Source organism: Ovis canadensis, chromosome 2, assembly GCF_042477335.2.
Source record: "Ovis canadensis isolate MfBH-ARS-UI-01 breed Bighorn chromosome 2, ARS-UI_OviCan_v2, whole genome shotgun sequence".
NCBI classification, from domain to species: domain Eukaryota; kingdom Metazoa; phylum Chordata; class Mammalia; order Artiodactyla; family Bovidae; genus Ovis; species Ovis canadensis.
Window position 1 is genome coordinate 226,365,762 of NC_091246.1, and position 16,450 is coordinate 226,382,211.

General features: G+C 49.3%; 1 protein-coding gene across 1 annotated transcript in view; it reads right to left on the reverse strand.

Annotated features, from left to right (window-relative positions):
* Positions 1 to 13,582, reverse strand: part of CFAP65 (cilia and flagella associated protein 65) — a 36,569-nt gene extending 22,987 nt beyond the window's left edge. Inside the window, exons 1-10 of the mRNA XM_069578380.1 lie at positions 13,395 to 13,582; positions 11,090 to 11,274; positions 5,234 to 5,336; positions 4,552 to 4,718; positions 4,160 to 4,359; positions 3,727 to 3,872; positions 3,063 to 3,285; positions 2,404 to 2,669; positions 1,799 to 1,999; positions 1,208 to 1,567 (exon numbers count right to left, since the gene is read on the reverse strand). Of these exons, the coding sequence (XP_069434481.1) occupies positions 1,208 to 1,567; positions 1,799 to 1,999; positions 2,404 to 2,669; positions 3,063 to 3,285; positions 3,727 to 3,872; positions 4,160 to 4,359; positions 4,552 to 4,718; positions 5,234 to 5,336; positions 11,090 to 11,274; positions 13,395 to 13,559 (2,016 nt within the window). The 5' untranslated portion in view covers positions 13,560 to 13,582. The remainder of the gene's footprint in view (positions 1 to 1,207; positions 1,568 to 1,798; positions 2,000 to 2,403; positions 2,670 to 3,062; positions 3,286 to 3,726; positions 3,873 to 4,159; positions 4,360 to 4,551; positions 4,719 to 5,233; positions 5,337 to 11,089; positions 11,275 to 13,394) is intronic.
* Between the last annotated feature and the right edge of the window lie 2,868 nt (positions 13,583 to 16,450).

The following is a 16,450-nucleotide window of genomic DNA, read 5'->3' on the forward strand; positions in this document are numbered from 1 at the left end:
CCCCTGGAGGAGAGCATGGCAATCCATTAGTATTCTCGCCTGGAGAATCCCATGGAGAGAGGAGCCTGGTGGAATACAGTCCATGGGGTCAGAAAGAGTCAGACACGACTCAAGTGATGGAGCACGCATGCACGCACAGGATGGCATCACCATATATGGTGCATATATATATGAGGCAGGAGACATTTTGCATACTTTTTGTGCTAAGTCCTAGAAATCAGTGTGTCTCTTCCCTTTACAGTGTGTCTGTTTGGACTAGACACAGTTCAAGCGCTCAGTGGCCACATATGGCTAGTGGTTGGCATATCGGACAGCTTAGGACGGCAACCTGTAGCCTAAAAGTCTGAGGAGCTCAGCCAAGCCAGATTCCACAGCCTCATTCCTACAAACTTTCGAGTTCCTGCACAGCCAAGATATTAGAACAGAGGCAACTAAAGACTCAGCTTTAGAAAAACTTCTCGAAAGTTTGGATATGCTCCCAAGTTTATAGATGGAAAGACAGCTCAGGGGTCTATACATTAAGGGAGGAGCCCAATGTCACAGAGCTGGTAAGGGACTCTGATCTTGACTGCACAGCTCTACTGTTCCCTGAGCCCCAGCACCCAGCCACTGGGCAAGAACAGCAAGGTGGGCAGAGCAGAGAAGGAGGCAAAGGGGAGGACGGATTGGAAATGAGAAGGGAGCAATATGTCTGGGGCTAAGAGGCTGGACTGACCACTTGGTCAAGGGAAAATGGACAAGAAGCCCCTTACTACATGCACGTAATTACTGGGTGCCTCAGGCTCTGTCCCCCCAGGGCCTAGTTCCTGCCCTCAGTTCTTCCAGAAGGACCACTTCCTACCTCAAGGACTAGCGAGAGGTCAGGAGCCCCTCAGCCAGGAGGCCGAGGAAACTACGTGCACCAGAATTGTCCAAAGGGCTTGAGCCCCACTGAGTTTTCCCTTCAGAGCGGGTGGGAGGCACACAAGAGGGAGACATAATCAGCTGGGCCAAGAAGCCCCTCAGCCAAGGCAGGCCATGAACCTGGGAGAAAAACAGACCACCAAGGCCAAAGTTCGGCCAAGGGTTCAAGGAAAGGAGGGAGCAGAGCCCGGCACAGAGAGGACGTGTCCTACCTCACCCTCCCCTCCCCTCCGACCCCATACCCTGCCGTCCAGGCTCCAGGGCAGAGAATCCACATCCCCCTGTCCTGTCTGCCCACACATACCTTATAGACGGCGAAGGCTTCAAGCTCCACGGCGTATAGGCCGTTGGGGTGAGGTGGCTGGAAGTGCAGGCGCAGGGCTGTGGACTTAAGAGGGGGCACATCGCAGGTGTTTGGGGTCACCCAGAAGGGGCAGTCAGCCCTGCGTGTCCAGGCCACGGTGATCTTGCCGTTGGTGTGGTTCATCAGGCACAGGGGGACGGGGCTGGGGTCCTGGGGCCTGGGGCAGGCACCGAAATCCACCTCGATGGGCTCAATGCTGACGGCTGGGGGAAAGATGGCCACGTCACTGGTGCCGTCGAAGAAGTATTCAGTCATCGGGGGGATGAGGGGATACTGCGGGGCCAGTATGTCCTCCGAGTCCTGCGTCGGGAAAGAACGGTGGGTGGGGGCCAGTTCTCCAGCTGCTGCCCCTCATCTCTGTGCTTCTTTCTGGAAAAGGCTACAAGAGCTCCGCACATGTCACACCCCCTGACTACGAACGATGCCCACGGCACTGTGGAGCACGGGACTGCCCAAGGACTGCTAGAGAAGGGGGGGCGTGAACCTGGGAGGGTGGATGGCCCCCCGGGGTCCCAGAGGGACACATCGAACCTCGATGGGGATCATCAGGGCGCCGTTCTTATCCTGCTCCAGCTTCCTCTCCCTCAGCATGATGCCCAGGATGTCGGGCGGGTAGAGCGTCAGGCCCCGCGCCAGGTGTGTGTGGTACCACGTGAGATGCTGAGGCCGAAGGATGGCTGGCTTGGTGCTCTCCGAGTGGCATGTCCCAATCAGGTCCAGGAACAGTGGGTCCTACGACATTTCGTCTGTGTGAGGCTAGATTTCAGCCTCCACTCGCCACCCTGGCCAGAGACCGGCTTCGTCAGGGCACAGTGCGTACCACCTGGTCTAGGGGCCCAGGTGGGGTTGTCACCTCAAGGCTCTCTGCCCTGCACGTGCTGCGTGGGGTGAGGGCCAAAGTCCTGGGCTGGCAGCAGTGAGAGCAAGACTGGCCCACCCACCTGGCTGGAAGCGAGCCTCTGCATGCCCCTAGCCAACCTCTGGCTCCGAAAGCCAGGCTGGGGGCCCTGGAGGAGAAAATCCTGCAAGTTCCAGAATACAGGTGACTGAGCACCGAGCCCTGTTCTCATGACCAGGTCTCGGATTGGGCCTCCAGCTCCTGGGGAGCCTGGCCTCGCCCCTCCCCGACAGCTCACCTGGTGGTGGATGAGACAGGCCACCCGCCGCCAGTAGATGATGGGTTGAGTGGGCTGGAAGACACAGCACAGGGTCATGCGGGCCTTGCCCACCAGGGTCCCAAAGGCAGGTCTGATGCTGAAGACGCTCTCCGGACAGTCGATGTCAAAGTGGAAGTAGGCCCTGCAGTCCGACTTGTTCTCCATCCACAGGCGCTGCTCGGAGCGGGTCCCCAGGCTGACCCAGCTGAAGTCGACACAGCAGTGCTGCAGCGACAGGTCAGGACCTGGTGGAGGAGGCGGAGGCGGGGGGGTCGCTGTGAGTGACCCACCTGGCTGGGTCTCCAAGGGTCCCACCGATGGGATGTGGTGCTGCTTGGAGACAGAAGATTGGGTTGGAAAGGCTTGGCGCCCCAGCGGCCTGTGCAGACCGCCAGGTGGGGTCGTAGAGGGGTGGCGGTTTGAGGGGGATGGTTGGGAGTCAGGGAGTCGGGGAGTGAGGATGCCAACAGTATCTCCAGGTGACCTTAACTGATTCCTAGCTGAGCCCACCAGGGGGCAGCAGACACCCAGGCTGAGGGTAAAGAGGCCCCAGGCGTCTAGGAGCAGACGCTGGTCAGTTGTAAGCAGGGGCTGCTGCTGTCCCTGGAGGCAGTGCAGTGACCTGGGACTGCCAGTACCTCTAGAGAAACCAACGACTTTGAGCAGGGTCTGGGAGGCACAGCCAGAGGGCACGATGGACAAGTAGTCCATGGTCCTGACGTCCAAGGTCTCAGGGCGGAAGAACACCGACACGAATTTCTTCTCTCCGGGGGGCACAATGCCATGGGCCGTGGGGCACGAGAAGGCCTGGTCTTTGACCAGCACGTCTGGGGCCACTTCAATCCTGAAGGGGGCGCTCACCTGTGGGGCCAGGAAGGATCCGGTTACAGGGTGGGGTGGTCCGTCATCACCAGTGCCCAGCTGAAGCCCTGCCTCTGCCTCAGTCATCAGCTTGATTGTGGAACAAGGCTGCCTCTCAGCCCAGAGGAGGGAAGGGGCTGGGAGGGACTGCCCAGAGCAGGTACCTCTGCCTTGCCCCAAAGGTACCACGAAGGCTAACAGTGGTCCTGGCATCAGGACACCTGAGGGCTGCTCTTGGGGTTGTTATGGGGGAAGATCAAGGGATAGTCCAGCCTAGCCCCCAGCTGAGATGATGGCGGACCCCTGCTGACATGAGTGTATCAACAGACATAGGTATGCAAGGCTTGCAACATTCTGTACAGGGGGTGGGTATTAGGCACACCCAGGCCTGTGGTCCCTGACCCCTGTCCCCACTTCCCGCTACTGGCACAGGACACATACTGCCGATGGGTTATACAGCTTGATCTGCCTCTCGGCGGTGCAGCCCACAGCAACAGTGCCAAAGTGCAGCACTTTCTGGAAGCCCTCGGCATCCTGGTCCTCCGGGCGCCTCTGCTTTATGCTCACCAGCAGCTGGGCGCATTTAGCTGGGCAGAGAGTGGACAGCCTTGGGGAGAAACCCACCAGGGCCTCTGTGGCCCCAAACTGAACAGCCCCTTCAAGGAAGACACGGGTTCCCAGGGGAACACTGGTCTGCGGCACCAAGGGAAGCAAAGAGATGACAAAGCCTGTGGGGCTCGGCGAAGGGCGGGAGGCTGATGGAGGTCCCTTGGGGGCCAGGCCAGGGTGGGGGTGGCAGGAGCACACTGGAGGCTTTGTTTCCCAGGGAGGTGAGCGGGGGGGCTCTGGGGACGGGTGAGAGGTCGGGCCTCACCCACAGCCTGCAGCTGGATGCCGCTCTTCTGCTTGCTGCCCTCCCCATACCAGCACGTGGCCTGAGCTTCATAGATGACAGCCATTGGGGGCTGGAAGGTCACCTTGATCCGGCAGGCCTGGCCTGGTTCCAGCAGCCCTGTGGTCGGCAGCATCTGGAATGGGCTGGGGGACTCCCAGGTGAAGAAGGTAGGCAGGTCCCTGGGGGTGGGGTGCGGGGTGGGGGGGATGTGGATCAGAGCCACTTTGCCCCCTCTGACCACTGCCCCTGCTTTAGAAAGGTAGAGATGCCCCCTTTACTCCCACACCCCACATGCCGGTCTCTCCTGCTCCCAGGAATCCTCCTCCCCATTGTCGCGCTTCCCACCTCCAAGCCTGAGCCTCTGCCCTCACCCCACATTTTCCAGGCAGAACCAGGCCTCAGCCATGTCCCCCATGGCGCACATGGGCAACTGCAGGGACGGTGGGCAGATCAGCTTGTGGCAGGGCAGGGTGGCTCTCAGGTCCACACAGAACATCCCCTCTGCTTTCTCAAGCCACAGCTGGTCCACGTACTCCTTCTGTGGTGTGTGGGGGTGGTGGGGAGAGGCAGAGGCAGTGACTGATCAGTGGTACCTGGGTGGTACCCACCTCACCCTGGCCCTGGCCATCCCCCCAACATAACTGTGGAGGGCTGGGCCGGGCCACGGCCCTCCTCCATCTCAGTCTCTAAAGACAAGGTCAGTTACTTGAGCTCTAGTGCCATCCTGGTCTCAGAGATATGGGGCCTCTTTTGTGAGGGACAAAGTTTTGGGAGAATATTTTGAGAGCAGGAAGAAGCCAAGGAATACAGGGCTTTCTGACGGCTGGCAGAGTAGCCCAGCTTTCCCCGCTGCCCCACCCTCCCCACCCCACACGTGCAGCTGGAAGCCCCTTCTGTCTAATGAGTTTTGGCTCCAAGTGGTAGGATGTGGCTGAGGATGTGGGTGTGGCGGTTGGGTTGGAGGGGCTCCTCACTGCTCTGGCCTGGCCCCCTGCTCCGAGGTCACTGTGCCCGTGTCCCTCCCTGTCCTCCGCTCACCACGGCAGGCCTTACCTTCTCCAGAGGGCGGAAGATGACGGGGAGTGAGAGGGTTAGGCCTGGGCTCAGGAAGATGGGCTGTGGGACGACCGTGAAGAAGAACTTGGTCTTGGGGGGCCTGTGGGAGGGAGCCAAGGAATAAACACTTCAGGATCAGAAAACTAGGAGAGGCAGAAGGATTAGGGGAGACCCTGGAAAGGTAAGCAGCCGGTGGGACTGTAGAAGGGGAAACACAGCAGTTATGCCCCAGTAGGAATTCTCTCTTACATGGCACCATTTTTATCCCAAACCTTCACTCCAGGATGTCAGAGTGCTGAAGGGAAAGATACAGGAGCGGACTTCCCTGGTGGTCCAGTGGTTAAGGAGCCACCTGCCAACGCAGGGGCGTGGGTTCCATCCCTGGCCTGAGGAGATCCCACATGCTGTGCGGCAACGAAGGCCGTGGACCACTACTGAGCCCACTCTCTGCAGCGAGAGAGGCCGCTGCAAGGGGAAGCCCGCGCACCACAACTAGAGAGTGACGCCTGCTCGCCGCAGCCGGGGAAAAGCCCGCGCAGCAACAAAGACCCAGCACAGCCAAAAGTGAGTAAATAAATAAACAAAATTACTTTAAAAAAAGAGAAAAAGACAATACTGCCAAAAACTCTATACCAGTAAGTTCAGATAAAATAAACACATTTCTAGGAATGTATAATTGACCAAAAGTGACTCAAGAATTATACATTTTGTGGCCACCCTAACCTAAAATTATCCAAAAAATTGAATAAATAGTCAAAGAATCATCCCACAAAGAAAAGACCAGGCCAGATGGCTTCGCAGCAAGTAGTATGGAGCACTTGATAATTCTAGCCTTGTCTTCCCAACAACAGAAAACAAGGAAACCCTCCCCCAAAATACTCTGTGAGTCTATCATAATGTTGTTATCAAAACCTGACAGTTATGAGAAGAAAGGAAAATTACAGGCCAGTACCAGCCATAAACAAAATATTGGCAAAAACAATTTAGCAATGAGTATAGAAAGAACACTCAATCATGAACAAGCGGGGCTTATTCTAGGTATACACCATTGGTTTAACATTAAAAAAAAAAGTGGGGATGGATTTTCCTGATGATCCAGTGGTTGGTAATCCTCCTGCCAATGCAGGGGACATGGGTTCAATCCCTGGTTTGGGAAGATTCCACATGCCTCGGGGCAACTGAGCCTGTGGGCCACAATTACTGAATCCTCTGTGCCCCATAGCCTGCACACTGCAACAAGAGAAGCTTCCCGCTCACAGAAAGTGCTTTCACAGCAACAAAGACCCAGCATTGCCAAAAAATAATCAATTAACTTTTTTAAAAATCAGGGGATTTCTCTGGCAGTTCAGTGGTTAACGCTCCAAATTTCCACTGCAGGGGGTGCAGGTTAGATCCTACATGCCCTGTGGTGCAACAAAAAAAAAGAAAATTAAAAATCATTTAATGTAATTCATTGTATTGACAAATTAAGAGAGAAAAAAACACATGACCATCTCAATAAAGAAAAACATTAAATAAACTTCAACATATGTTTATGACAAAAACTCTCAGCAACCTAGGAATAGAAGGGAACTTCCTTAACCTGATAAAGTCTAAAAAAAGAAGAAAAAAAAACAACTACAGGAAACATGCAAATTAATGGTGAACACTGGAATCTTTCACATTGAGATCATGAGCAAAACAACAATGCCTTCTATAACCACTTCTGTTCACCACTTTCCTTTTCAATAGTGCAGGAAGGAAAGACAAAGAAAGAAAAGATATAGGATTGGAAAGGAAGGGAAAAAATGCCATTTTTAAGATATGAACATGTACATGGAAAACAGAATTAACAAACACATCATTAGAATTAACAAGAGAGTTTGTCAAGGTTACTGGGCACAACGGTGTGGAAAAAACATCTATATTTTTAAAAAATGACTTTCTAAAAAACCAGCAACAAGCAGAAGAATAAGACAACTTTAAAAGATATCATATTCAGCATCATTAAAAATTTAAAACACTTAGGTATAAATCTAACTAAAGATGTGTAAGACATCTATGGAGAAAATTTTACATTTTATTGAAAGACATGAAAGAAACTCTAAAGAAATATAAGGAGGCACCATGTTCACGAAAGACTCGATTTGTAATGTCGATTCTCCCCAAATTGATCTGAGTGTATGCCTGTGTGCTCAGTCACTTCAGTCATGTCCAAGTCTTTGACCCTATAGACTGTAGGCTCCTCGTGTCCATGGGATTCTCCAGGCAAGAATACTGCAGTGGGTTGCCAATGCCCTTCTCCAGGGGATCTTCCCGACCCAGGAATCAAACCCGTGTCTCTTGCGTCTCCTGCATTGCAGGCAGACTCTTTACCCCACTGAACCACCTGGAAAGCCTAAATTGATCTATATGTTCAACTAAATCCTAAACAAAAATCTTAAAAAGTTGTCTACTTGTATGTATTTAAGTTGATTTGAAGATATTTATGAAAGTTAAAAGGTCCAATGAAAGCCAAGACAATCCTGAGTAAGAATGAAGTTGGAGGACTTACACTACAAGATAATCAAGACTTATAAGCTTTAATAATCAATTCAGGATGATATTTATTGGCCCAGGGAGAGACAAATAGAGCAAGGGAACAAAACAGGGTTCAGAAATGATTCCTACATGTATGGACACGTGACAAACATCAGTGGTAGGGAGATCATAAGGCAAAGTATGAAATTATCAATAAATGGTGCTGGGACAACTGGACATTGATTTGAGGGGGAAAAAAGTCATTGGATCCCTACTTCAAACCATTCACAAAAATCAATTCCATGTAGATAAAAGACAAATATGAAAGGCAAAATTACAATGTCTTTAGAAGATACTATAGGAGAAAATCTTCATGAACTAGATAAGGGTAGAGAAGAACTTGAAATATCAACCATAAAAGAAAATATATTGATACATTCGACTCCTTTGAAATTAAGAATGCCTTTTCTTCAAAATACATGATAGAAGAAAAGACAAATCACAACGCGGGAGAAGATATTCACAACACATAACTGATAAAGAGTTAGTGTCTTCAATAAGAACATCTATTAAAAAAAGACAGTCTACAAAGAACATGTAAAGATAGGTAACAGGTACATGAAAAGATACTCAACATTGCTAATTATTAGAGAAATGCAAATCATAACAATGAGGTATCACTTTGCACTATTATCAAGAAGTCTACAAATAAATGTTGGCGAGGATGTGGAGAAAAGGGGACCCTGGTATACTATTGGTGGGAATGTTAATTGGTCTGCCATCCTGAAAAACAGTATGGAGGTTCAAAAAAAACTAAAAATAGGACTACCATATGATCTAGCGATTCCACTCCTCTGCATGTGTCCAGGAAAAAAGAAAAAGAAAAATACTAATTGGAAAAGATACATGACCCCAATGTTCATAACAGCACTATTTACAATAACCAAAATGCTGGAGCACCCCAAGTGACCATCAACAGACAAATGGGTCAAGACACACACACACACTCACAATGGAATATTGCTGCTAAGTCACTTCAGTCGTGTCCGACTCTGTGTGACCCTATAGACGGCAGCCCACCAGGCTCCCCTGTCCCTGGGATTCTCCAGGCAAGAACACTGGAGTGGGTTGCCATTGCCTTCTCCAAATGGAATATTACCCAGCCACAAAAAATAATGAAATCTAGCACATGGGTGGACCTAGAGAATGTTATGATTAGTGAAGTCAGTCAGACAAAGACATATACTACATGATATCACTTGTATGTGAAATCTAAAAACTAAAACAAACCAATGTTTATAGCAAAGCAGAAACAGACTCAAAGATACAGAAAACAAAGTAGTTGTTACCAGTGGGGAGAGGGAAGTGGGAAGGGGCAAGATCAAGATAGGAGTATGGGGTTAAGAGAAACAAACTACCAAATTTAAAATAGATAAGCAGGACTTCCCTGGTGACACAGTGGATGAGAATCCGCCTGCCAATGCATGGGACACAGGTTCCATCCCTGCTCTGGAAAGATTCCACGTGCCGAGGAGCAGCTAAGCCCTTGTGTCACAACTACTGAGTCCGCACTCTAGAATCCTCGAGCCGCAACCACTGTGCCCATGTGCCTCGAGCCTGCGCTCCACAGCAAGAGAAGCCACTGCAGTGAGAATCCCAAGCACTGCAATGCAGAGCAGACCCTGCTGAACGCGACTAGAGGAAGCCCATGCAAAGCAACAAAGACCCAGCACAGCCAAAAACTGAATAAACTAATAAACCTAGTCTTAAAATAATAGAATGAAATAGTTAGGCAACAAGGTATCCTGCAGAGCACAGGAAATGATAGCCATTATCTTGTAATAACTTTTAAGGGAGTAAAATCTATAAAAGTGCTGAATCATTATGCTATACAGACGAAATTAATATAATATTGCAAATCAGCTACATTGTAATTCTTTCTGAGAAATGAAAAAAGATAATCTAACAGAAAAATGGGCACAGACTTAAACAGGAATTTCACAAACAAAATGGCCAATAACAGGAGAAAAATACTTAATTGTAATAGTAATCAGAGAAATGCAAATTAAATCTACAACAATTTAGCATTATTGGCAAAAAATTTAAGTCCAAACAATATCAATTGTCGGGAAAGTTAAAGAGGAATGGGGATACTCATATGTGGCTCGTGGGAATATAAATGGATATAAGTACTTTGGAAACGAGTTCGGCAAACATGGACAAACGTCTGTAAGAAGCAAACGTGTACATGTTCTAAGTCACAGTAGTTCTATTCTTTTGTATCTACTCTAGCAAAACTTGAACTTGTGCAATAGCTGAACAATGTCGATAACAGTCTCAAACTTGAAACAAACCGAAATGTCCCTCAGCAGAAGAATGCACCAACACATAGAAGCATACACTGAACTCTGTGGTGGAAAAGGATAAACTATGCATGCAATGTGGATGAGTATTATGAACATAACCGAGCTATGACCAACCTAGACAGCATATTAAAAAGCAGAGACATCACTTTGCCAGCAAAGCCCCGTATAGTCAAAGCCATTGATTTTCCAGTAGTCATGCGTGGATGTGAGAGTTGGACCATAAAGAAGGCTGAGTGCTTAAGATGCTTCTGAATTGTGGTGCTGGAGAAAACTCTTGAGAGTCCCTTGGACAGCAAGGAGATCAAACCAGTTAATCCTAAAGGAATTCAATCCTGAATATTCTTTGGAAGGACTGATGTTAAAGCTGAAACTCCAATACTTTGGCCACCTGATGTGAAGAGCTGAATTACTGGAAAAGACCCTGATGGTGGGAAAGATCGAAGACAGGAGGAGAAGGGGGTGACAGAGAATGAGGTGGTTGGAAGGCATCATCAACTCAATGGGCATGAGTTTGAGCATTTGTGAGATAGTGAAGGACAGGGAAGCCTGGCATGCTGCAGTCCATGGGGTTGCAAAGAATCGGACAAGACTTAGTGACTCAACAACAACAACAGTATATCGTGTTATCCCACTTGCGTAAAGTTCACAGGAAGATAAACAAACTATACCATTTAGGGATGCAAACATCAGTGGCAAACCCCTTTGAGAAAAACAAGAAAATCATTATCATGAATGTCAGGACAGTGGTTACCTTCACCAGTAGGGAAGGTGTTCCAGCGCTCGGGCGGCACATGATGAAAGAAGGTGAGCTTCAGACACTGTTATCACTCCATTAATTAACCTGGTCACATGGGTTCCACTTTCAACAACTGTTCAAACTATACATGTTCTATACACTCTTTTGGTTTTGCATGACTTTGTGTTTTAAGTGACTGCTTTGGGGGTTTGAGGGCTCAGGGAGTTAGTCTCTGATCCCTCATACTGGTACCTGTATTTTATCTTCTGGATTTTCAAGGAGAGATTTTTCAGAACCAGGTTTTTGGTGATCTCCTTCCCCAGCATCCAGCCTTTCCACTGTAGCTCCTCAGCCACCTCGATGTCCCAGATGACCCTCTTCTTCATTTTGTCCTGCTTCTTTGGGAAGCACAACTGAGTGTCCATGGAGCTGGCAGGCTGTCCGGTTGGCAGGGAGAAAGGAGAGAAGAATTCAAAAACCCAGAGAATGGGCTAAGATCTCCCCACCTCCAGAAGGTAATGAATTACACCACTCCTTGCCCCAAAGGGGATGGTCTGGAGAGAGAAGGTGAGAGGCAGGGAGGCCCTGGAGTCTGATATTATCTCTTCTGAGGTCACTGGAATGGTTTTCCAACTAGATTCCCTGAGATACTGCCCCTGAAGCAGTCCCTGGACCGCTCTATTGGCCCCTTAACCCAGCACACTCAGCAGCCTTAGCTGGCCAGTTCTGTCCACCGTGTGCCCTCAGACACTGCTCTGTTCAGATGCTGCCTTCTCACCATTTCCTCTCCCATCCCTCACCTAGCTGGTGGAGCAAAGGACAAAGCCAACTTACCTGGGGCCAACCCACACCCAATGCCTTGGCTTTGAGGCCACTCCAAGCACTTCTCCTAAGGATGCTAGACATTTACTGTACCAACACTCCCTGTCTGTAACAGCAAATCCTCTCGTAGGCTGATCCTTAACCCTTAATTATCTGAGGAGGGAAAGGGAATGGACAACTTCTGGGGCAGCAAGATGGCGGGAGGAGGAACCAGGTGCCTCTTCCTACCATTCATTGCAGTGAATGTAAATTCACTGCCATTTTCCTTTAGCTTTGACCAAGGATTGTTTTTATATCATTATATAAAGGGGGCCTGGCGTGCTGCAGTCCGTGGGGACACGACTTGGCAGCTGAGCAACAACAAAGGATAAACGTATGTGTTTAACAGATATGTGTTTCACTACCTATGATGCGCCAGACACTGTAGAGGTTAGTGCCAGGCCTATAACAGTGAACGAGACCATCAAATCCTTTCTGTCTTGGAGCTTACATCTCAGTTTCAAAATATACAGAGTGTCAGATGGTCCGAACTGCCCACGGAGGAAAGGTGACATGGGTGACCGAGGGTCATTTATTATAAACATCAGTTGATGCATCAGTCAGAGTCCAACCAGAAAAACAGAAGCCCCTCTGGGTGTTTAAGGAACTCAATACACAACCAGGGGCTAGTGAAGTAACCTCAAAGTTAACAATATCAAGAAGCTGCCACCAGGGACCTCCCCGGTGGTCCAGTGGTTGAGAATCAGCCTGCCAAAGCAGGGGACATGGGTTTGATCCCTGGTCTACAAAGATTCCACATGTGGAGGAGCAACTAAGCCCGCATGCCGCAACTACTAAGCCCGTGCACCTAGAACATGGGCTCCACAGTAAGAGAAACTACTGCAATGGGAAGCCCATGCACCACACCGAAAAGTAGCCCCCTGCTCACTGCAACTAGGGAAAGCCCACGTGCAGCAACAAAGACCCAGCACAGCCAGAAAGAAACAAATTAATTTAATATAATTTTAAAAAGAAGGTGTCACTGTATACAAGTTAGGGGAAGAGGTGGGGTTCTCAGAACCCAGAGCACTGTCTGGTGCCGATGGGAGTCACAGCGAGATGCCGACCGAGACACTGTCAAAAGCAGGGAGGGAAGAAGAGACAGACCTGGGCTTCTCCGCTCCTCCCACCTTCAGTCTCCAGCTAACTCACAGTGGAGTGGGGAAGGGCAGTGAATGAATCTGTGTGCAAACTGGCCTGGAAGGGCACAGATGCAGAGGAGAGATGACCATGGTCCACAGGGAGGCAAATGCAACCACCATCACATCTAAGGCAACCCAAGAACTCCCACATGACAGACGCTGCACAAAATGCAGTCAGACACCTACGTTACCTCCCTAGATGAGCACTGGCCACCCTGACCTGGTGCTGTCACACAGAGAGAACCCTGAGAGCTGCAAAAAAGCAGACAACATCCACCCACTGGACAAACGCAAAGCCCTAGGCATCAAGATCAGAAGAGCTTTTTGAAGGAAGAGAGAACTACAGGCTACTCTTATCAGCTGCAAACTCCCATCTCCCCAACATTCTTCTCTCTGCCGTCATGCTTACAGCTGCCACCGCTCCAGTTGGCCTGGGGCTCTGTGTATGTAGCATCTAGTAATGTGGTTGGGACAGAAGAGAGGGGTGCTCCCAGACTCTGACCCCTGCTGCACTGCTGCCCATCCACCCCACTTGGCCCCACAGGCATCCTCACAAAGGCACTGGCGTTGCTGCTGCTGTAGGCACTCATGGCCATGCTGCTGCCAGTGATGGTGGGAAAGGCCACCGTGCTGGCACTCAGGCACGATCCGGAGTTCATGGTGCAGTCCCCACTGTCCCTAGTCCTCATGAGGAGGCTGAGGGCTGCTTCAATGAGCATCGGGTGCTGGGAACACAAGTCCGAAGGAAGCTCTCTGGCTAAGCCAAGAGTTCCTGCCAGTCGGGAGCTGGAAAGAGATCAGAGAAGAGACAGGAGGGGCATGAGAAAGAGATGTCAGTGGAGAAGACTCACCATGGGCACTGTGATCGTGGAGGAGTTGCCTGCTTCCGAGCTCTGGCAACAGGTGTGAAGTGGCACGTGAGGAACGAGCCTGAATACAAGACCCAGGGCTTTGTCTGGGAGCCTAGAGGCTCACCATTCAGGAAAGGCCATTTGGGAAAGGGAACTGGGGATGAGGCCCCTGCAGCACTGGCATTTCTCCATAGCCACACGTGGCGTTTCTCAGTAAGTCCCCAGTGAGTGTCACTGAAGCATATGCATTGCTTTTACCTGGCTCTTACTCTCTACTTGTTGCCTCTGAACATGGCTGGCCTCCTCTGGGAAGAGAAATAAGGAACAAAGAAAAGGCAAATGAGACTGAAGGCTTCTTGGGCTTCCGAGTTTTCTCTATCAGTACACATCCTGTTCAGTTCAGTCGCTCAGTCGTGTCTGACTCTTTGCGACCCCATGAACCGCAGCACGCCAGGCCTCCCTGTCCATCACCAACTCCCGGAGTCTACCCAAACCCATGTCCATTGAGTTGGTGACGCCATCCAACCATCTCATCCTCTGTTGTCCCCTTCTCCTGCCCTCAATCCTTCCCAGCATCAGGGTATTTTCAAATGAGTCAGCTCTTTGCATCAGGTGGCCAAAGTATTGGAGTTTCAGCTTCAACATCAGTCCTTCCAATAAACACCCAGGACTGATCTCCTTTAGAATGGACTGGTTGGATCTCCCTGCAGTCCAAGGGACTCTCAAGAGTCTTCTCCAACACCACAGTTCAAAAGCATTAATTCTTCGGCACTCAGCTTTCTTTATAGTCCACCTCTCACATCCATACATAACTACTGGAAAAACCATAGCCTTGACTAGACGGACCTTAGTTGGCAAAGTAATGTCTCTGCTTTTAATCCAGGTTTAAAGGAAGCCTTCACTGAAATGATGATTCAATCCAAGGATAAATGAATCAACCTCTAAAGCAGAGGCTGTGTCTGGAAATTATATGCAAATGTTATAGGCAAATTATATGCAAATTTCATGGGTAGGGGGCTCTTTTCCAGGGAGAGTGTCCACAGCTTTCAACAAATGCTCAAAAGGGTTCTTGGCCCTGCTTTGGACACACAAGGATCCCAAACTGGCTCTGGCTCCATCTCAAATCCCCCTTCCTTCTGCACATATGCCCAGGTGTGGCTACCATATTTGAAAGCATCAATGTACTTCTTTTTTGAACATATGTGCATCTTTAAGATTACTCAGTATCTTCCCCCACCTCTTTGAATAACAATTTCAAAAATAATAACTTCTAAGAATGCTTACTGAGAACTTCTCATGTGCCAAGCAGTGCTGTAAGTCCTTCTCGTGTATTTTAATCCTTATAACAATTTATGATTAGATGTGAGTCATCTTTTATTTGGCCTGAAATTATTTATTTTCAAGTCTGAGGTTCAGCCCCTTATTATAACATATTTTGCTTTAGGAAACAGTTGTATGGTCGCCCTTTAGAAATTTCCCCACTTCCATCAGACACTCTCCCATACCCTTCTCACCATTCATCCAGACCAAAAGATTCTGTTGATGTACTTTTTCCCTAATTGGCAACAAGTCCAAACTGTCTAGGGGCTTCCCTGGTGGCTCAGTGGTAAAGAATCTGCCTGCCAAGAAGATGTGGGTTCAATCCCTGGGTTGGGAAGAACCCCTGGAAAAGGAAATGGCAACCCACTCCAGTATTCTTGCCTGGGAAATCTCATGGACAGAGGAGCCTGGTGGGCTCCCTGGGGTCACAAAAGAGTCAGACATAACAGAGCAACTAAACAATAGCAACTAAACCCTCCAAAGGGGACTATCTTACATTCACTCATTCATTCATTCACAAGGCATTTACTGAAAGCCTGCTATGTACCAGTGCTAGGCATCAGACAGGACAGGCAAGGCTCCTACCTTCAATTGGAAGTGAACATTCAGATGGAATCAGAGAGATGCAAGCTGGTGAGACAGGGAGGAAGGCCCCATTACTTTTCTGCTGTTGGGTGGCTTTGTAGTACTTCCCTGACTCAGTAATGCCTGTAACTGTAGGGCATTCTACAAACAGCCTCTGCCTCTGGACTCTGAAAAAAAAAAAAAAATCTCTGATCAACATTTGTAGAAAAAAAAGAGAGATAACAGGGTAGAAAGCTGGTCCAGACCAGGGCTTAGGGCTTAGGGAAGTGAGAACTGGTCCTGGAGCAAGAAAAGTGGGGTTCCAGCATCTGCTCCGATTCATTTGAGAGGGGCAAATTTCTCCATCTCCTCAAGCCTGTCTCTTCACCTGTAAAATGAAGGTTATACTATTTCACAAAATTGACTTTAAGCTTGAAAGAAACAGAGAATTTGAAAAAGCCCTAGGCAAACCTTTGTTACTATAGTTAACAATGATAATTTCCACACTAGCATGTGCTACTCTTCCAAAGACTGCAATCATTGCGAGGACACTGGGCAAGGGTGGTGCTGTTTTTCGTCTCTTTATATCTTGAGAACCTTAAAAAAAAAAAGTCAGCAGCTTCCTTTATTTGCCTAATTCCCAATCTAAAAATTCCTAAGATGACCAGTGTAAAAAGTGGCGGGCTGCCAAGAAGAAATAAAATATACTTGGAGCGGTTTCACTATCCTCTAAGAGATCTCCAGGCTGATCTCGCCCACGTCTTAGTCCCTCGGGGCTCTCCGACGGATATTGAGGGGACCCCGTCACGACTTCCCAAAGGAGACGGTCTCTTAAGACAGATACCTTCCCTGGCCACTCGCGCAGCTCGCCCGGT